General features: G+C 36.5%; 1 protein-coding gene across 1 annotated transcript; it reads right to left on the bottom strand.

Annotated features, from left to right (window-relative positions):
- Nucleotides 1-10,291: 10,291 nt before the first annotated feature.
- LOC145074268 (DHHC-type zinc finger family protein) lies at nt 10,292-13,751 on the bottom strand. Its single transcript, XM_079020676.1, has 7 exons — nt 13,327-13,751; nt 12,912-13,004; nt 12,690-12,791; nt 12,534-12,605; nt 12,290-12,388; nt 11,744-11,839; nt 10,292-10,646 (listed from the first exon to the last, which is right to left on the bottom strand). Exons 1-7 carry the CDS (start codon nt 13,597-13,599, stop codon nt 10,551-10,553), a joined length of 831 nt encoding a protein of 276 aa, XP_078876802.1. The 5' UTR covers nt 13,600-13,751; the 3' UTR covers nt 10,292-10,550.
- Nucleotides 13,752-23,025: the final 9,274 nt, after the last annotated feature.

The raw sequence follows: 23,025 nt of genomic DNA on the forward strand, positions 1-23,025 counted from the left end.
TGTTGAGACAAAAAATAATAAGTACATTCATGATGTTTATGTTGCTAAACGTGACAACATTGCCCGTATACGTCAAAATGATGTTGGTAAACATGGTGATACAAATGCTGGTAAAAATGATTAGAACAAATTTAATTCTTTTTTATAATCATATTTCCTAAGAACTAAATAGTTAGTCTAACAAGTCTATTTTCTCAACTATTGCCATTATAAGAACAAATATATACTATTAGATTATTAAAATCAACCATTTACGATTCAAATGGATAATGACTTGAGAGGGTAATGAACTTTCAATTTTGGTCACATTTAGTCACTAAATTTTTTTTTCATACTTGATTTGCGCTAGAATTATTTGAAATTGTTCACATTTTACCCTTATGGTGGACCATAAGGGTAAAATGTGAACAATTTCAAATAATTCAGGGGTAAATTAAGCACGAAAAAGGTTTAGTGACTAAATATGAACAAAGTTGAAAGTTTATACCCTTTCAAGTCATTATCCATTTTTTTAATAATTTGGTACTATATTTTGTCTGTTGGTAGCAATTACTTAGATTAATAATTTTGATTTCATTAATTACAATTTGTTTTGTGTTGTGCTTGTAAGCAGCATTATAGAATAGAATATGTACCACATAACCATGTTTTAGTTCATGACTTTAAATCCTAATTTAAGAGATAAATGTTTAACTAGAGTTTTTTATTCACCTATAAGTGAAACGCCAACCCACAAAAAATAAATAATGAGGAGAGTTTCACAAAGGCAAAAAGATAAATATACAAGGAATAAAACTAAAAATAAGATCGAAAATCAAAATGAGTACATTATGAAGTATATATTGAACCAACATACAAATAGAAAAGATAGATGCACGTAATAACTAGGAAGAAAAGCATCGACAAAACAAGTTAAAAGTAAAACAGTGAAAACTGGGTGAAATACACAAACAATGTAAAGGAAGCTAGCATCTAGACTTCTCTTATACATATACAAACTTTAATCAAAGCACGTGTCCTTGTAAAGAGAAAAAAATACATTCAAATCTAGCCCCACATTATCTTCACACTTCTTTATCTTATGTTCTCTCTTATTTTCACGATCTACAACAACCGTCTCCACCATTTGGAGTGAAAATTGTCGCATATGTCGTAAGTATATGTCTGAAACCACCATAATCTTTTTTCCATTAGTTTTTATGTGATTGAAGCCAATTTTGCTACATTTCTAAGTGTCATTTTTGGTACCTTATACAATAAAGGTATATAACACGATTACTACAACATCCTCACTTTTGTGAGCTCCATATTCCGCTTGTGCTCATTGTTAATAACATTTAGAACCATTTACGGGATAATGACTTAAAATGGTAACAAACTTTTAATTTTGTTCATATTTAGTCATTGAACTTTTTCATTCTTGATTTACCCTTGAATTATTTGACATTTTACCCTTACGACCGATTGTTACTAGTCAAAAGGGCAAAATGTGAACAATTTCAAACAATTTAAGGGTAAATTAAACACGAAAAAAAAATCAGTGACTAAAATTGAATAGTTTGTTACCCTCTCAAGTCATTAACTCTTGTACAAATGGTATGATATTAAATTAAGGCAATAAAAACCCTATTATATAGTTATAAAAGTTAACATTTAGTTTATTATAGATATACATATATTTTTACATGATTTTTATACCACTACCTCATTTTTATATCTTTAGCATTTAAGAAATTTAGTTTTCTATGGGTTCATCCTATCCTCCCTCCACCCTCCTTCAATAGTAAGATGCCTGATGTCACCCTTCAATGGTTTGTTTTTGAGATTGTAAGGGAGGACAGAGTCGAGGTTGGTTTTGTCGGTGGTTTAGGGCAGTACCGCCATGTCATGGCCCCTTCAATGGCGGGTTCTAATGGTTTATGGAGGTGGGAGCTCTTGTATTGGTGGGTGGACCTGCTTCAAGTTGTAACATCCCAAAAATAAAACCCAAAATTTTTCATTTTTACATTCATAAAACAGTAAACCATGTCATTGTCATAAAACCACGGTAATCAAATTTTATCAGTACATTATCATTATCAGAGTAAATCACAAAAATGCGGAATTGAGTGGTGCGTGCTCTGCAAGCATCCTGTGTTTTTTCCTTTGAAACCAGAAGTACCTGAAACATAAACTAAAAACCGTAAGCACAAAGCTTAGTGAGTTCCCCAAAATACCACATATCATACATATAACAGGCCCCACCTACTGGGTATAACGGGCCCCGCCCAAACTCAACGATCCCTGCCTACTGAATATAGCGAGCCTTGTCCACTGAGTATAATGGGCCCCACCCAAACTCATATAAGGGGCCCCACCCACTGAGTATAACAGGCCCCACCCAAAATCATATAACGGGCCCCGCCTAACATACAAATCATACAAGCATAAAAGGATGATAATATGCAGAATAATCATTGGGCCCCACTCAGTTCGCATACAAGCACGTACACATGCAAGAGTCATACAGACATCTAACCTTCTAACATAACAAACCATGGGATGGAATTGGTGCCTTCGACCCGCTAAACATAGTGAGGAAACTCACCTCAAACTATCGAATATCTCAGATAAAAGCTCAGACTGCCAATCCGAAAATCCCCACGCGCTAGCATCAACAAATAATACCAAATTAATAATTGGTCTACAACCCAAAACTAGAGTTCAAGTCCGATTGTTCAACACTTAGGGTAAAAAGTCAATTTTACCCTTTCCTCACTTGGCCTAAAATCTGAGGCCCGCCAATAGCATCAAAAGCCTATTGAGGCCCAACTTCCTAATCGTCCCAAAACCTATCTTGAGCCTAATCCAAGGAGGCCCACACTCCTAAAAGATACCCAAACCTCCAAATGGGCCCAAGCACCAAAAAGGCCCATATACAGAAAACTAGGGCCCAACAAGGCCCCAAAACAACATCTCACGTCGTGAACAACCTTGGTCACGTCATGAGAGCTCATTCAATCAGATCACAACTCATCACGACTCAACTTAGCCAAGGAAAAGTCAACGTGGTTGCCCTCACGTCGTGAGAATCCTTTCTCATGTCGTGAGCCCCAAGTAGGTGACTAGAAATGGGACAACGCTTTTGACTTAGTGAGACCATGTGTCATCACGTCGTGAGAATAGTCTGATGCTAAAATCCAACTTTTAAGTCCTTAATCCATTAAGCATTCAATCCTATTGCTTTCAGACGCTAATAAGGACCCAAAGGCCAATAAAAACGATTACTTGATGGACATGCATGCCCCAAGCATGTCCTAAACCCATCTAAGGTCAAAATGACAAGAAATGGCCCAAATCTCAAACAAGATTCATAATTTACAACCACACTCCAGATCTATAAGACTAAATCATAGAGAATGACTCATTGATCTATTAAGCTGCCAACTTTATGGATCCCGAGCATGCAATCCAACATAAACATGTAAAAAGGAGCTTAGAACATAGATCTAGCAATTTGAGCTCATAAAGATTGGATCTTGGATACTTACAATGGTCCAAAATGTGCACAAGATGATGATGATGAAGCCTCCTTGATGAACCAACACTCTAGAACCTCTTCTTCTTCTTCTTCTTCTTTTATCCACCAAAACACTAAAATGGATCCAAAATCACCAATATGGATTAGGGTTAGGGTTTTATGAGTTAGGGGAAGGTGAAGGCTAAGAAATGAACCCTAAAACCGAAATAAGAGGGCTTAAATATGTGGGAAACCCTAAAACTTTGTGGGCTTAGGCTACAGCACTCCTCACGTCATGAGCACTTATTGCTTACGTCGTGAGCTCATTCCCAGATGAAATATTCATGCAGCCCTCCTCTATGAAACTTTGTGGGCTTTGACCCTCTGAAACCCTAATTTGATTCATCTATGAAAACGAATGTTACACAACCTTTTACTCCTCGTCCATTTAGGGCTTGGAAAATAGATAGGGCGTACGTCACAACTTTTACTTTCATTAGGCCATCTCCAATGCATTGAACTCTTAAGAGTTTAATGGATTGCCACATCAACATTCCACTAACTATATCATTTTATCCATTAAACTCTACACTCTATTAAACCCTTAAGAGTTTAATGAATTTCCACATCAACATTTAATTATATCTTTTTATAAATAATATTGTAAAACTGTAATATTACATTAATTAGAAATTAAAAGTTACAAATTGTAAATTATTAATTAATGATTGTTGTAAACTACAAATATTATAATATAAATTACCTTGATGATTTAAATTATTCAATATAACATAAAGTAAACTACAAATATTATAAATAAGAAAATAATGACATATACCTTGTGTATATATGTAGGGTGTAATTATTTAAATAAAAAGTTTTATTGGTGAAATGGTTTAAAAAAAAAAGAAAAAAAATTGCATACCACCGTTCAATGGGATTAAACCCCACTTCATTGAACTCCACCCATAATGGTGGGTTTATGTATTCAACTCCCTTTTCCCCCATTAAACTCACCATTAAATTCCCATCGGAGATGGCCTTAGAATCTTCCCCATCATCGACTGCTCCGATCTTATCAAAGAGTTCTCAGAATCTATTTCAATCTACTTGAGCTTCCGATTGAAAATGACAAAAAAGAAAAAGAGCCCTAGGGGATTTGATCCAAGTCTCTGGTTCTTCTTTCTTTCTGGGCCTAAATTTTATCAAATAGCCTTTTTGTGAAAATAAGTTTATGAGCCCAAATTTTAACGTGCATCGAATAGTTGTACATTCATGAATCACGGAAAGGTTTTTTGGTGTTTGAATTTATTTATTTAAGATAGTTTGTTTTTTTTAAGATAAGTGTTCATAAATTTATCTGATATTAACATGCATTTTATGAGAAAGTATTTGGATTGCAGTATTAAAAGCATTATAAATTAATTTGTATGTGTTTAATTATTAAAAATACTGATGTAATTGTGAGTTGAGAAAGATAAGGTTTTTCATGTATTATGGTTTGAGAAAGATAGAAGAGAGTCAGAGAAAAAAGTTGATGTGGAGTTGATATGACATTGAATTAGTGAATTAGAAGAGAATGATTCCCTCCAGCTTAAGGTCTTTTCATGCCAACATGGATAAAGGAAAATACATGATCTTAGATTTTAAATTAGAGTTCATTCATTCGTAGAGATCATCAATATAGAGAAACATTTCGAGACTTTGAAATTGAAGGGTATTTCTTCTGGTGATATTCAGAATGTTTCCTTCATGTACTTTTCTAAAGAGATTTCCGGTAACAATGATCTGGTGAAGTTTGTTGATTGGGTATATCAAGAACCGAATAAAAAATGAAAAATAAGGAGCTATGTATATTTATGCAAAAGCCGTATTGGCTTATTGTTTGGAAATGTTTATCTTCAAATTTAGTTATTGTAATGAAATCTCCTGTTTTCTTTGTTATTGGCTTATTGTTTGGAATTTAAGATAGTTAAATTCTTATTACGTTTTTCTTTTGAAAGAGAAACTAAAACTACCTCATTTCATATTTTATCCGGTTAGTAGACTTTATAATCCATTTACTTTAAATAGAAACTAAATTGTCTCTTCTAAATCATGTCATAAAAAATAGAAAAAAATAAAAGTAGTTTGTTATTTAGCTACATATATCATCCAAAAATGTCCACTTTATTATCTTAGTCATATTTTTGATGTTATAACATCTAATATGGAAATGGAATAACACCTATATTTTCTATTTTCTTTTTATATTTTTATTTCTATTTTTCTAATTTGTTTTATTTTTTTTTAATTTATAATACTTTTAAAAAACATATAAATGTAACACCCAAAAATTTAAGTCAAATTTAAACTTTTCAAAAACACTTTAAAACAATAATCATTACAACTTTGTTTCCAAAATAGTTCATGACCATCTTCATATGACTCACCGAGTCGACCTTGCGACTCGTCGAGTCCCTTCAATCTTTCATCCATAAAAATGCTTTTCAGGTCATGCAAAGAATCCATACTACAGATCTGAGCTCCTAGGGCATGTTTATCACGTAAAGTTGCAAACTTTACGTGTATGCAAGATGGTAAGGGCCCAAAACAAGCTAAAGGAGTGGCTTAAGGTAAGGGGAAGACCATAGATCAACAAAGACTGAAACTTTATGACAAAGAGGGGTTAAAGGAGTCCAGATCTAAGATTGCAACCTCAGATCTTGATCCAAATCGGATATCCACTCCAATACCCCAAAAAGGGATCTAAACCCATAAATGAAGAGATCTAACCAAAGGGGAGTCAAGGTAACAACTTGTTACCTTCAAAATGATGCCAAGACAGAGAAGATTCTGGATCTACAACAGCCCCTTGCTTCACACCTCTTGAACCCCAAGCCCTTACTCCAAGAATCTTCTTTCAAGGTAAGAAACACACAAAATTAAAGGGAATGCACAAATTAGGGTTTCTGAATTTGAAGGATGCAATAAGAGAGGCTATGGAGAATAAGTTGTCCTTAAATAGGGTGCAAATCCCCGAAATTTAGGGTTTCATCAGTCAGCTCCTACTCGTCGAGTCCCTCATTGGATTCGGCAAGTAGGTCACTAAAACACGCGGACCATCCCGCTGCTACTCGATGAGTAGGGCAACCAACTCGTCGAGTAGACCTTGAAAACAAGAAAATGTTTATATTAATTCAATACCTGATAATCGGGGCGTTACAATAAATTAATAAAACATAATTAAATTAAATACTTAATTAAACATACCATTTTAAAAATAAAAACGACATTACAAAGGAAGAAAAAGCATTGACAAAAAACATATGATGTTCCTAATAATTTTTAAAACATAAAACTGATATATTATTATTCGCCTAAATATTTCCATTCGATTTTTGCGTTCATTTTTCGAAGCACTTCCGCCCATCTTGGTGGCATATTATCCTCGCTAGTTTGAAGAATTGTCAAATCATTTGTCATGCGATCTTCTTCGGCTTCTCGACGAAGGAACTCCAAATGCTCACGTTGCAACTCATATCTTTTAAGTGCGATTTCGTTGTGGGCGTAAAATTTTTGTTTCATTTCCGCTTGCTCTCAAATTCTACTTTCGCTTTTCTCCACATGTTGTTGAGCCCGCCTCGATTTATCGCCCCTATTGGACGTCGAGGTGGGGAGATCTCTTCGATGTCGTTGAGGTCATCCGGTAGCTCATCTGTGTTTGCATTAAGGTCGATGTTCGTCCGTGCGTCCGACACGTAGACCGAACCTGAGCCGCGAGACCTCTTGGATCGTTGTTCCAAAAATGTGTCTGTTTTATTCCATTTTGGGTCTTCCTTAACATTCTCCCAAATCTTTTCGTGCTCGAAAACGTGACCCGTCTTGACATGATATTGATTACTCGTCGATCTAAAAACATCAAAATCAGTCGCACCACTTTGCTTGTGAGAGTAAAGTTTGTTTATTTCAGTCGCACCAATTTGGTGCACTTCCTGCTTATTTCAGTCCACTTGCTACTCAATATATTGTGATTGCGATAATTTTCATCCTTATTCAAAATAGTCTGAAATTTGTCGATCACAACTTCCCAAAAAGCGACCTTTCTCATATCGTTTCCCTGAGTTCGATTTTCTTATGTCCCGCACCACGACACCACCAACGCATATTCTTCCTACACAGTCCACCATGTTGGAGGTTCTTCTTATTGCTCCACTGCGACCGCTTTCCCTTTCCTTCTTGCTCTTCCTTTGTTGGCCGTTTTTTTCCGAATGTGTTGCATGGTAGCGAATGTGTTGAAAAGGTTTATAGGAAGGGTTGTAAGGAATTATGGTGATAGTAAGGGGATTGAAAAAGTTGCTGGAAAATGGAAGTTGCAATGAGCTTTGCGAGTTGAGGATGTTTGCGTACACCTCATATTGTTCAAAACCGAGAGAAAGGGATGTGTTTATGTTTGGAGGAAGAGTGTTGGAGCTTGGATCCATATTATTTTGTATGTAAAAAATAAAGTGAGAAATGAAGATACGTAAAAAAATGAAGTGAAGATATATATATATATATATATATAGTGAGTAAAAATTGAAAAAAAAAATGTTTCGACAGTTCTTCAACGGTTCTTTTTTTGACTGTTGCCAAAAATATCAACGCATTTCCTCCTGTTGCCACAATAACGATCGGTAACGTAACGCCAAAAAAACGGGGACCAGGGGCGGTGTTCCTCCCATTATACCGGAGTTATTAGGCAGCCACGCCAAAAAAACGACAACTCTCGTTGCCCATACCGAATCGTCTTAGCAAATTGGAATTCTCATTATTTTTTATTATATATTTATTTTGAGTTGTAAAAGAAAATTAATTATAAAATTATACTAATAATAATTACGAATTTAGATGAATATTAAAAATTTAGTTGACATATGCAGAAATTTTATTCTCATTTTATAGTTCGAATCAGACTTTGTTAAAGACATATGTTTTAGGTATATTTGCTTTAATTTTTTATATTAAACGTTTCTATCATACAAATAGATTAGAACAAAATAAATTTAAAAAATAAAACTTAATAAACATTTTTATCATATATATAGATTAAAACATAATAAAGATTAAAAGATTAAACTTACTTTGTTCTACATTTGTTTTTTTTTTTTTTTTTTTTTTTTTTTTACCTTTTTGCTTTCAAGATCCTAACAAAAAAAGGGTAAATTACATCATTCGTCCCTCGTGTATATGTCAAAAAGTGTGTTTAATCCCTATTTTCAAAAATTAATTTGGACCGTCCCTCGTTTATTTAGTTAATAGTTGCACGCTTCATCCCTTGTTTGGTTAATATTTGCAAGCTTCATCCCTTGCGAGACATAAAATGACTATTATGCCCTTTTATATTTCTTTTCCATTTAATTTAATGTTATAACTATTATTTTTAATTTAAAAATAAAAGAAAAAACAATATGGTCCCACTTCATACCTTCACCTCAACAGATCATCAGATGAACACCACGTGCATCTCTCAAGCACCATACTTCCATCGCCACCTTCACAATTCCACTCTTCTTCTTCAATCATATACCTTACACCACTTAAAACCCACCAGCAGCTTCCTACCTCCTCCTATTGTCGGGTTGCACCACCATCGGAACACCCTTGTTGCACTCATGTTCATCGTCACAAACCGCAACCAACACCCACTTTAAACCTTACCTTCAACATCGAAAAACCTACATCTGTCGGAAGCACCTTCGTACAACCTGCACCATTCGAACATCATCAGTTCATTGCCTCCAAACAACAATTACCACCTGCCTTATACCATCCTCAAAGCCAACCGTCTATATCCCTCCGGTTTCTAAACTTTATTTTACCAAAACCGCATAGAACAACAACAAAATCAACCCCTGAAAACCATCATAAACACCGCATGGAATGTGATCACCTTTCCGTCTCCGTTGTCGATGGAGAAGATTTGGGTTCGTTCTGAACCCAACCCGCTTCTCTGATCTGAATCTCCATCGTCTTTGATTTATAAGTTTAGGGTTTAGTTTGGTTTCATTTGCAGGTTTAGGGTTCATTTTTTGAGGTTTGAGTAATGACTGGTGGTGATTACAAGAGGTGCTGGCGGTCTGTGAAACAGAGTGAGATGACCGATTGAATTCAAAGAAGAAGAAGAAAGGAAATTAGGGAAAGGATAAATCGCAAATTACTTCTCTTTTCGATCTTCCGATTTGCTGCAAATCGAGAACAGTAAAAACGAGATGCGACTTAAGGTTGAGTGGAGATATGAGATGGTGGTGGTTATTGTGGTGTTGTTGATGATTCCACCGACGATGGTGGTGCTGTTGATAATTCCATGTACAGTTCCTTTTTGAGTGCTAGGGTTTGATAGAGGAGATTGGAGGAGGATGTAGATCGATTGGTCCGATTCTGGTTTATCGCTTTGGGGTGAAGGTGAAGGTAGGGGTGACGGGGCTTCGCCGGCGTCGGGAGTGGTTGAGAATTGGGGGACAAAGGTAGAGGAATACGTAGGAGGGGAAAGCGGGGAGGGGTGGGTTCATCTATGTATATTTATTGTTTTTTTCTTTTTTTTTTAAATCTAAAAAAATAAACAAACAAAAAGAAACTTAAAAAAGAAATAAATAAGGGCAAAATGATCTTTTATGCCCAGAGGGACGAAACATGAAAGTTTTAAACGAACGAGGGACGGTCCGAGTTAATTTTTGAAAATAGGGACCAAACACGCTTTCTAGCATGTGCACGAGGGACGAATGGTGTTATTTACCCAAACAAAAAAAATGAAACTGAATATGAACATTAACATTAACATGAAAATGGACTCTTCTTCCTATTTCATTTCCTTCTTAAAGCTTTCATGGTTTATGACCTTCTATAGTTACAACGTAATATAAATCTCAACGATATCAAGAACTGTGCTTTCAGAATAAACAATCTTGATGATCTAATCTAAGTAACAATCAATTAAAATAAATACAAGAAAAGCATTTAAACAATATCCTCCCAAAATGCTTGATATTTACCTCATTTGTTGTGAAATTGATGTGTGAAACTGAAAATGATGTTATAAGGTATCTCGAACTGTAGGAAAGCTTGTTCCCTCTTTAACATGGCCCAATGAACTTGGCCATAGCCATTTTATAATGCTTGGGCCTAAAACCTATAAACAACAAAAACTCATTACTATTTGTACTCCATGCATCAATACATGTACCTTTGCATATTAACATAAATACAAGAGATAATTACTAAACTAACCAAAAACTCTAATTACATATCCAGTTTTAGCCAAAAAAAAAAATACCATTTATCCCAAAGTAGCCACTGAAACCGTATACGATTAGGATCGTCTACGGTCAACAAAAAAAAAAAGTAAATTGATTATTAGTAGGTTTTATACATAGAGTTTGTGTTTTTTTTCTTTTTTTAAATATGAAACCATAAGCATCATACGAAACCTACGGTGTAAAAGTAGACAGTGCAAAGATTGTGCATTGTCTACTTGTACACATAGGTTTCATTCGAAACCGTATTTTTTATATACCTACGGTTTGGGAAACCGTAAGCCATCGAGAGCATACAGTAGGTTTCTAAAAACTTACGGTTATGATTTCAAAATTGAAAAAAAAAATTTATACTTAAACCAAAACCGAAGGTTTTAGGGCGACAGTGTAGGTGACCATAATTGACTACTGTTTTGGTGGCTATTTTGGGACAATTGCTAATTTTTGGCTAAAAATGAGTAAGTAATTATTAGTGTTGTTGGCTAGTTTAGTAATTTTCTCTAAATAAAAAGTAATTGTCTCTATGCACAGAAACACAACTTGTCCCGCCTTTTTTGATGGGACAAAAACTGTTGATTTTGTCTCATTTACATCAGTCTCAATCACAGTGTCAGGGTAAATGCAAGTACAACCGATTTTGTTATGTTTTGTTATAATAAACCGGCCTAACCCCTTTCTCTTTAATAATATTTCATTTTACCCCCTGCATTTTGTTTTAGATGCGGATAAATTAGTTAAACTTATAAAAAAAACAATTGTAGAAGTTTAACCGAAGATGCAATTTAATTAGAGCTTAAACTAACAAAATGATGAGTTGGCAATAACTTAAGCTATTATATAACTTTACCATTGGAGATGCTCTAATCATAATGCCAGGATAGTACTTTGTGCATAAAGACTTGTACCCAAAATTTAAAATTTCAAATTCGTAAGGGAAAAAGTAAAAAAAAAAAAAATAGAAAAAGAAAAGTACCATAGTGATATTTCTGTATACACCAACATCATAAGGATGGTTATAAATCTGCCCCGATTTTTTAGCCAACCATGCTGCCCTAGTCCCTTCATAATACTGATTTAAAAAAAATATTCCATTCTTTTTCATCAAATTGGAATATATTTAATTAGACACATAGTTTAAGAGACATGTTTTACTCTTTTTACCAATATAGGCAATGTAGTTATATTTTATATCTATAATAGCAACATACTTACATTTCTCTATTGATATTAATAATATACTTTATTTTTTACCTTTAAAAGCAACGTATTGCTATTATTGGTAAAAAAAAATATGTGCATTACTATTATGGGAGAAGAAATGTAAGCTAATTGCTTGCTATTATGAGTAAAAAATGAAATTACTTCGCCTATATTGTAAAAAAATAGAAAACAACATTGATATTTTCCGAAAAGTAAAACATTATTGCGTATATTAGTAAATAGATTAAACATTGTTGCATAATTTAGTAAACAAGTGAAACATATTTGCATAAATTAAAAAAGGAAGCAATTTTTTTACCTCTATTGTGGTCATATTATGGGTCAACAAATACATATGCCACCCCAAAAGTGTTCCAAGAGTCAAACTTAAGAGAGAAATCACTGCCCCTGATGTAATCTGATAATTATAAACTCATGAGAGTCCTTTAAAATATAAGAGAAAATGAAAAACATTTCAAAAGGTAAAATTGTTGTAAGTTCAATGCTAACAAGAAATATGAAAAAGTTAAACAAAAGAAATGAAAACAAATGTATATTCTTACATAAAAGGTTTTGATGTGAGTTGTTCTTGTGGAATCCCAATCCTTTTGAATCCCACAACCAATGATTATAACCTAATAAATCGAAACTATTTAAAAAAATATATGTATATTTCATTGAAAATAAAGAAAGATTTATACTTTATAGTTTATACATACCGAAGAATATAAACTTGAGATAGTTCCATATGCCACTAGAAGAAAAAAGGCTTTATAATTCCTTTGACCAACACAATTGTTTATCCATGTGCAATGATGATCCTAAACAAAAATTAAAGAATGAGAAGATAACATGAACAAAATATAAGAAATGAGGTATGTTTTGACTTTTTAGGTCAAAACATAGATTATGTTATTGTGATTTCAATCTTTCATACCCACCATTTTCAAGACACACCTTCTGCAAACTCGACAATGGTGTGCTCTTGGAGGCTTGTATGCAGGACATTTGTCACATCTCTTTTTAAGTGCTTCCTGAAATACGCATCGCATTGTATCAAGAAAAAGATATGAAGTATTTATTTGGTTGAATTCCTAGTGATTTTGATTAGGTAGAAAGTATTCTAACAAGTATTCTACAGCAATAAAACTAATTGGGATATTTCAATGTATTCATAGATGATTCGGTATCTTGAACAAAGTTTTTAACATTGATCATCACCCTTTGGGTCCAATTAAACACAAATAATCACCAAATTCAATTAACATAAGCTGTTCTAAAGAGAAAACCGATATGGGTCTGATGAAAATACGTATGAAGAATTCGAAGGGGGTATGAATAAAACGTAAATCTTACAGCGTCTCTCGATTCTTGATCTGAGCCATCATTGTCTTCAATATCAGGGAAATACCCAGATGGAACACCACCAGGATCAGTGAGAACGGAGACGAAAAACGAGAAAAGAGTGAACGATGCCAACGAAGTGAAGATCACGGCGTTTATCCAACCTGCTGGGCTCTGTAACCCTAACCAATCGTCAAGAAATACGAAAACCGTACCGTAATAGACCATTTCCATTAGTACCAAAACTGCTAGAATAGGGAACGATACAAATCTTCGCCATTTCATCTCTCTTGATTGCTTGATTTTGGGGAAGAGTAGAGGGTTGAGTCGGAATGGGTTTTCGATCGAAGGCCCAGGAAAGTGAGTGCCGGGAATTCCGTTTCCAGTCAAGATGCCCTTTGCCTGTTGAAATGAAAGAGAAAGTTTGTAATCGGGTCAATTTTGTATTAACTTTGCATTCAAATATGAAATACAAAATTGTAGTAATAACTTTGTAATCTTCTTTGATCCTATTAACATAAAAATCTTTTGACTTTTTATTTATAATTAAGCAAAAAAAAAAAATCCTGTAGATGTTTGTAAAATATGTCCGGATTTTTTAGGGCGTAAACGAGACGAGTTAACGCACGAGAAATTTGAGACCGATTTGGCAAATTTAGGCTCGAATCAAGCTTTAAGCGCAAGTAATTTAGTCGAGTTTTTTTTTTTGAACGGCAAAAAGTTAATAAAAAAAATAGCAATGAGCTAGAAAGAATCTATTACAACAGTAGGTGTAAAACCCGTGTATTACATGAGTTCATTTTAAAGAAAAAAAATATGAAATTCTAAATATTTGAGAAATTTGAATTTATAAGAAAAAAATACAAAAAATATTGAATTATTAAAATTAAATTGTTTTTGTTTTTCTTTAAAATTAAACAAATAATTTGGATAAATAAACAAAAGAAACTAATGAAACTTTAATTTAGAAAATTTGAAATTAGAAAAAAGTCAATTAATGAAATTGATATTCATTTATTATTACATTTATTGCAATTATTACATTTACATATTATGTGGAAATTAATAAAATGAAAAAAAAAACCACAAAATGTCATGTGGTCAAATCAATGAGTGTCACATGTAACAAAAGATTCTTTATTTATTAGAAAGGATAATAGAAGTTAAAACGAGATTATGGAGCCAGGGGGTCCAACCTAACTCAGCTTTACTATTTCTATTAGAAATCCAGAAAAAACAATCTATCAATGGTATCATCAAAAAGAATAGATTTTCTAGGATTAGCAGTTCCAAAAACTATGAAATTACAAAAATTCCACAAACACCAGAAAGTCGTCAAAATAACTGCATCTAAAGCCTTACGTTGACCTTCCTTCATTTTAATTGAATCATCCCAAGAACATAGAGAAGGAATGGTCAATTGATCAGGCAATTGCACATTCCACCAAATAGAAATTCGTCTCCAAATATCATTTAGCTCCATACACACAATGAAAACATAGTCAATCGTCTCCAAGGCATTGTGACAAACTGGACAGAGGATCGACTCTACATCAATAACCCTATGCGATAATCTTTCCACATATAGGAATACCAAGATGATTGATTCTCCATATAAGAATATTAATCTTAATGGGGACCCAATTATTCCATCTTGTCTCCAAACCAGTCACATCAAGCATACTACTGTCAATAAAATCTCGAGCCGACGAAACGGAGAAAGTATCAGAAACATCATCGGTCCATCCCAGTCTATCAGGTCTAGGCTAAAGCTGAAGATCCTGCACAATAAACATTAAATCGTCCCACTGAGTCTGTTCAATTCCTCTCCTATGCAATCGGCGGAAGGTATCAGGACCCCACCCAATGGAAAAATGATCTCTGACAATCTCCAATTTATAGTTATTCAAAGCAAAAATCCTCTGAAAAGTATATGCCAGAGGTAAAGCGCTCACCCATCTATCCTTCCAGAAGGACATATAAGTCCCATCCCCTACTCTAATATGATACATAGACATTATGTCAATATCACGGTCACGCAAACTAGAAAGCATAAGAATAATATTATTCCAAGGCCCATTGAAAGAACTGCGAGGCTTTAAAGAAGTACAACCACCATCCGAACCATAAATAGCTTTAACTACTCTCACCCACAATAAATTTGGGTGATGAAAGAATTTCCACCTCCATTTAAAAATCATAACCCTGTTAAAAGCAAACAAGCTACCAACTCCCCAAGCCTCCAATACGTTTAGAGGCCAAGATTATATCCCATCTAATCCAATGTAACCGCCTCTCATCCAAATCAACACCCCAAAAAAATTGGCTCTCATGGACTCCAAGGATCTAAGAGCCGTGATCGGAGTAGGGAATACCGACATCAAATAGCTACCTACAGAACCAAGAATTGACTTAATCAAGGTCAGACGACCACCCACTGAAAGACATTTAGCCTTCCACTCTGCTAATCTGGAACGAAATCTATCTACAATTGGAGACCACCCATTAACATGTGACATATTTTGACCCACCGGAAACCCAATATGTATAAAAGGAATAGAATTAGAAGCACAACCCATATAACTAGCCATATTCAAAATCTGGGAGGAAGAGACCCCAACTCCAATCAATTTGCTTTTTTGCAAATTAATTTTTAAGCCGGAAGCCATACAGGAGATGAGAAATCTCAATTCCACAAATAAAGATCCCTTTGAAAGCATTAGAAATTCGAGTCCTCTTTAAAGCCACATGTAAGCCCTCCATAGCTAAAATAAAAAGAAAAGGAGACAGAGGGTCTCCCTGCCTCAAGCGTCTCTGAATTTGGAACTCTTTAGTAAGGGAACCATTAACCAAAACTGAAGCTCACGCAGACCTCAATAACTCTAAAATCCACTCACACCATTTAGGACCAAAACCCATAATCTGCATGATCTCAATAAGACAGTCTCATGATAGTGAATCATACATGATGAGAATAAATCTCTAGACCGTTTAGATCTTTCACAGGTATATTGATAAAGAACAAACAATTCAATCACAATACGATTAAGAACACAATATGGAATCAATATGAAGCTTATGATTCAAATATAGTCACGCCTCAGCAGAGCTCGATAAAGAACTTCCATTGTAGAGGCGAGCTAGGGTATACAATACTTTGATAAGAAAATGATTATAGCATTACTTACTAAGGATGCATGCATGCACCTTAAATACTAAAACCCTAGAATAAAATAATGCACGGTTAGACAGGCCTAAACCGGCTACATAACTGGGCTAAGGACCGAGCCCATGACGCAACACTATACAACCCAACAATCTCCCCCTTTGCGTCAAATGAGGCGAGAGATTATGTCTGTTGAGTAGCCTTCACTGTCTTCACAACTTTGAACAGCCGAGGAATGATAGCAAGAAGAGTCTGCCAAAATTGAATATACCATCGCAGCATGTCAGTAAACAACTTCTTGTCAGATGCAGAATTCTGATTACACCTGTGAATGATCTCCAAAATATGCTCCAAGCAAGCAGTTGAGAACAGGTGCTTATCACAAAGAGCAAAAAGACATTTGTGATTTTCACCCCTAACAAACATCACTGTATGAGATTTGGGGTCGATTTTTCCCTTGACCATCACGTTCACATTGCCAGTTTGATCGTTGGTTGCTTGTGAATGGCAGATGCGATTTCTTGATCCATTTTCGCTACTTCATAAATGTAGCAAACAAGCATTCGCTTGATATGGTCTATAATCGGCTGATACTCCTGAGGATTGGATAACAGAATGTTGTTAAGGAGTATCCAGTCGTGAGGGTTAAGGTTCGGTAGATCAGCCAGTGAAAAATTATGAACCGAGCCTTCAGAGCCTCGGGTCACTTTAAATTTGACGTTGACAAATTTCCCGGCTGAATAAGGCTTCAGTACCTTGACAGTAGTAATCTTCTGTGAGCTCCAGGTCAAGTACTGTGGCTGAGCGAATTCTAGATAAAACTCCAACAGATCCCGATCTTCCTTCGGGTCCGGAGAGGGAATGACATCAGTTGAGTTGAAGCAATGAAAAATAAATTCCTTTCGACTGATTGGCATATCAAATTGCGCATCCTTCGAGTTTTCAAGCCGAACGACATAACAGGTTCGAGCCAATGATGTGACATCCCCATTTTCACGGCCAGAAAATACCGATTTTTGTTTATGCTTTATGAAAATCAGAGTACCTCTTTTAATAAAAATGTTGAGGAATTTGTTCCCAGTAAAACATGATAAATACGTTATCAAAGCACTTCCGAAGAAAAGTATTTTTATTTATTTTTAAACATTTGGGATGTCATCGTTAATACATAAACATAAGCATCAACAGAACTTACATTTATTATCACTAGTGATTTATATCTCCTTAATCTCTCAATGTAATGTAACTTCATATCAACACCTGTGATATAAATAAACTGAGTGGGTCAGGTTGGGAAACCTGGTGAGTACATAGGGATTTCAATCCCACAATGTTATACCATGTATATAGTTTAAAACTCACAAAATATACAATTTCACCATATATATAAACAACTCTTATCCCACCCCGTCGATCCTTACAACGAGACTATCCATACTCTCGGACCTAAGATTAGCCGTTTTACCTAATCCATACTCCTGGATCAGAAATGAACGACTTTACCTAATCCATACTCTCGGACTAGGGACGAATGACTAATCCATACTCTCGGATTAATGATGAATGATTATGCCTAATCCATACTCTTGGGCTAGGGACAATGACTATGTCTAATCCATGCTCCCGGATCAATGACATATACTAAGGTTTTATTCTCTGAGTATAATTCACTCGTACTCGTAAGAAAACGCTACCTAATATTCTTCATAATTAATTTAGGTTTACTCTTTATCCTAAATCAACATATCTAATCAGGTATGTTCTTTAACAAGTATCTCAGGCAACATCAAATAATTCGCACATAAAAATATATTTAATACTTCAATCGATACTTATATTAAAATCATGTTCATGAAAGGGACTATACACTCACTTGAAAAGGTGGTGATTCCGAACTCAGACAGCGCTTCGCTTCTTAAAAATAATTTCCTTCGACGAAACCTAGTATTATTACCACTAGAGTTTAGTCTATTATTTGTCGAGACTAATTAATAGTCTAGCTATTATTACTATTATATAAGCGTTAAACAATACTTATATAACCCATAATAATAGCCCAAGTACTTATTATAAGTTCCTAATAACGTTACTATAATTAAATAAACGATATATTAAAAATAGCGTAGGCGTAGCTCACTTACAGCGGGTTTTATAGAAAACCGGACTTTGCTTGGAGCAGCGTTCCTGAACTTTCACATACGACTTTTCGGGGGGTTTCGGGGCTAGAGAGAGGTGCTAGAGAGAGAGTAAAAAGAAGAAAGAATGGGAAAGGTGTGAAGAAAATGAGGGTGGGAGAGGTTCTATTTATAGGGTGAAAATGGCTGAACTTGGTGCCACATGTCACCATCTAGTGGCAAGACTTGGAGAGAAAGCAATGACCAAGATTGTGCCACATCACCCATTTTCGCACAACACACTTCTGACTTCTAAAATCTGTAACTTTCACATACGACCTCCGTTTTTGACGTTCTTTATATCCACGCATAGGTAAAAATAAGATCTACAACTTTCATTTTGACTCCGTCGGCTAGTTCTCAACTGATCTTAAATTTAACAGTTTGAGGAGATTATACTGTTAAATGTCCGCGTAAAATTCATAACTTCTACATACGGACTCTGTTTTCGTCCGTCTTTTTACCGCTGAGTTCCTATTAATGAGATCTTCAATTCTCATTTAGGTCGCGTAGGCCAAAAACCGCTCGAACTAAAATTCGAGTTTCGGGTCGTGCACTGCTATGCCAAATCTTAGAAAATTCATAACTTCCTCATACGAAGTCAGATTTGGGCGTTCTTTTTTGTATGTTCTCGGTTTAACATATACTACAACTTTTATTTGGATCGATAAGGCTAAAAAGTCCTTTATCAAAAATTCACTATTTACGTCTCCCGGTGCCGTGCTGGTTTTTCCGTAAAACTTTGACGGGCCATAACCTCTTTGTTATAACTCGGATTTCGACGTTCTTTATATGTATGGAACCCTTGAGACATATTATAAAACTTGGTTAAGATTATTTATTCTAAATAATCTTTTGTCGAAAAGTCGTTTTTGACCCCTATTATCTCTAAATTGACTAGCCCGGATCTACGGGCGTTACAAATGAGTACTTGGTTCATCTATAGCTTCTCTCTGGAGCGAATCAATGGTCCATTCTGGAAAAATGGACTTCTTTTTCTCCAAGAGCTCTTTTTCTTTTAGCTTTTTCTCGAGCTCAACTGTTTCCTTCTCAATCTTTTCTACAAGCTCCTTGTCAGAGAGTTTTGTTTTTTAAAAAGGCATAGAAGGATTTTCACCCAAGGTATCTTCAAAATCATCATCATCATCTACATCATCTTCAACAATTTTCTTCTTCTTCTTATCCCTTTTGCTGCCTGAAGCTACATTATCCTTTGGTGCAGCTATTGATTTGGATTTGGGAAGAGGTTAAGTATCATCCTTGCCAGCTTGAGTAACTTTTTCTCCCCCTTGTTGCAGCTTGACAGAAGTCACCGGAATACCCTCTATCTGACTCAAGATATCCAACGCAGGTCTGAATTTTGTAGCTAAATGGCGTCTAATGGATATAGTCAGAATAGAGTCATGATGGTCGAGAAGGTGTTGCAGAATGGAGTGAACGTCACCCATGGAGCTTTTAATTACTTCTCTTTCAGACTTTAAATCATTAAGCTCAGTTGTGGCAGAACGAAGCTTAAGATTTTGAATTTTGAGCTGAGAAGTACGTTTGTCAAGCTCATCCATGATTCGATTTTCAACAGCCAGTTCGGCTTCCAGCTGAGTCAGACGGTCATTGACATTAGCATGAAGATTTTCATTGGCAGCTTCAATGGCCTTTCGAGCGACTTCAAGATTAGTCCTTTCGGTTTCAAGAGAACGCTAGAGATTATCAACTAAAGCATTCACAGTCTGAGAGTTCTTTTGAGCGGCAGCTTGCAAAGAATCTAGGAATAGTTGAGTCTCAGAAATTAGTTTTTCGACTTTTACGGTCGCATCTTTGCATTCTTTCATTGAGGCCTCAACAACAAGCGAGGCCTTCTGACATTGAGATGTAGAAGCATCGATAGCCTTTGCTGCGACAAAGAGAGAGGCATCATGCTCTTGAACAACCGAAGAGAACAAGGCCTTAAGAGCAGCTTCGGAGTAATCACTAGTAGAGGAGGAAGAAAGTAGCTGATAAAGCTTATCAGTAACAGCCTTGAGGTGGCGCTTGGTAACTGGAGCATCGTCATCATCATCACTTTGGACGCAGTAGGGACTGAAGTAAGATGAATCAAACTCCAAGTCCTCACCTCCAAGAACAGTGTTGGTTTCAGTAGATGGGGTAGGTGATGGTGGTTCGGTAGTTACTGGAGGTTCGGTAGTGACCGGAGGTTCGTGTAACGTCCCAAAATTCAAGACTAAAAATTTCTTTTAATAAGATATTACTTAAAGTAAAATCATCATTTCAAAACATACACAGAGTATTAGTTTTCAAAACACATATTCATTATCAAAGTAAAACATTCCCAGGCTGACTAATCTATGGTGTGTGCCATGCCATCATCCCGAGCTCCATCATCCGCTACCGGAAGTACCTGAAACCAAAACTGAAAACCGTAAGCACGAAGCTTAGTGAGTTCCCCATCCTACCACATACCATGCATAACCATGTACTGCACATACTGGGCCTCGCCCCCTACCTCGGGCCTCGCCCGCTACAACGGCCCCGCCGCTCCAGGCCCCGCCTGGCTTCGAGCCCCGTTCGGATACAGATCTGTTTCACTTAGGCCTCGCCCACCAACATATAATAACACATAACATATCACATCACATCACATAATCGAAACACATACTAACAGATCTTGTCCTAAGGCCTCGCCTATCTCTGGGCCCCGCCCTTGTCCTGCTACTGATGAGTCATGGAACCCCGTCCATACTCCTGCTGATAATGAGGTATGGGCCCAGCCCACCCTCACTCCTTCCCTAACTTGGGCCTCGCCCTTGCTCTTCTGCTACTGAGATGTGGAACACCATCCACACTCTACTATTGGTGAGATACGGGACCTCGCCCACACTCACCTCCCTACCAGGCACATACAAGTATCACACAGACAACAAGTATAAACTATCACAAAAACCATTCCTTGGGCACCCACCCTCTATCATTGGACCTCGTCCGAATATCATACTAGCATACTGTGCCTAAGGCTAACCCCCGGGTCTTCTACTCAAAACTATATGGGCCGACATTGTGCCCGTAGACCCATTCATACAAAGGGAAACTCACCTGATACTGCTGAACTGCTGCTGCTAATCCCTTTGACCGCTACCTGACCATTGACTCCGAACTGCTGCTCCACTAGCTCCCCGAGCTACTAATATCAACATAACACTTAGTCTAACTGACCTTCAAAGGTCAACCAAGTCAACTCTTGCCAAAGTCAAAGTCCTGGTCAAAGTCAACCTTCCAGGTCAACCCTACTCGCCGAGTCCACCTAATGACTCGCCGAGTTCATATGCTCCGGGTCCTGACCTGTCCAACTCGCTGAGTCCTTGCTCAACTTGCTGACTCGAGTCTTAACTCGAAGGGTTTGGGACTACGCGACCTGACTCGCCGAGTCTAAGAACAGACTCGCCGAGCACAAGGCAATCTTCATCCAACTCGCCGAGTTGTTCATCCAACTCGCCGAGTTCATGCCCATCTTCATCCGACTCGACGAGCTGTTCATCCCACTCGTTGAGTTCCTCCTCATCTTCAAGCTACTCGCCGAGTCCACTCGAAGGACTCGCCGAGTCCATTCAGATCTACATACATGCAGAGGACTTTCGAGTCATGCATGGACTCCAAATTGTAGATCTACCCTTCCCAAGCCTATCCCCCACGTAAAGTTGCAAACTTTACGTGTAGAGAGGGAGATCTAGGCAAAGAGCACCATAAACTAGGGTTTAAGGCCAAGGGGCTTCAAAATCGACTCAAGGGCTGATACTTTATGCTTCTCCAGTCCATAACACACTTGGATCTGAAGTAGCAACTCCAGATCCGGCTTCAAGCTCACTTGGGTGGCAAACCATGGCTTAAAAGCCTCAAATCTCACAACCATAGAAGGTCTAAAAGAGAGAAACAACTTATTACCTTCAGATACTCAGAAATGTTCCCCAAATCTTCAGACCCAAGACCACTTCTTGAAGCCTCAATGATTTCCCCTTCTTCTTCTTCCTTCAAATCACTCAATATGGCTTGGGAGCTTGAATGGGCAACAATGGGGTTTGGGGTTCGATGCTCTGGGTGCAAGAGGCAGTAAAGGGACCCTAGGAAGGAGGTTAAGGCGTTTATAAAGGCTCCAAGTCCCGAATTTAGGGTTTTCCTCGCACATACCATACTCGCCGAGTCCACTTGGCCGACTCGCCGAGTTGGTCATTTACTTCTCGACCCGGATCCCGCTCCGACTCGCCGAGTCCCTCCTTGGACTCGCCGAGTCGACCCCTAAACTTAGGGTTTTCTTTCCTTTCTTGGTCTTCAAAACTTTGGGTGTTACAACTCTCCCCCACTTAATCAAAACTTCGTCCTCAA

Source organism: Lactuca serriola, chromosome 9 (genome assembly GCF_051521515.1).
Source record: "Lactuca serriola cultivar US96UC23 chromosome 9, Lser_US96UC23_V15, whole genome shotgun sequence".
NCBI classification, from domain to species: Eukaryota; Viridiplantae; Streptophyta; class Magnoliopsida; order Asterales; family Asteraceae; genus Lactuca; species Lactuca serriola.

Coding starts and splice junctions, on each gene's coding strand:
- LOC145074268 (XM_079020676.1), bottom strand. CDS start 13,599: ATGAAATGGCGAAGATTTGTATCGTTCCCTATTCTAGCAGTTTTGGTA. Junction 13,005..13,326: donor ATCAAGAATCGAGAGACGCT/GTAAGATTTACG, acceptor TGCGTATTTCAG/GAAGCACTTAAAAAGAGATG. Junction 12,792..12,911: donor GAAGGTGTGTCTTGAAAATG/GTGGGTATGAAA, acceptor ATTTTTGTTTAG/GATCATCATTGCACATGGAT.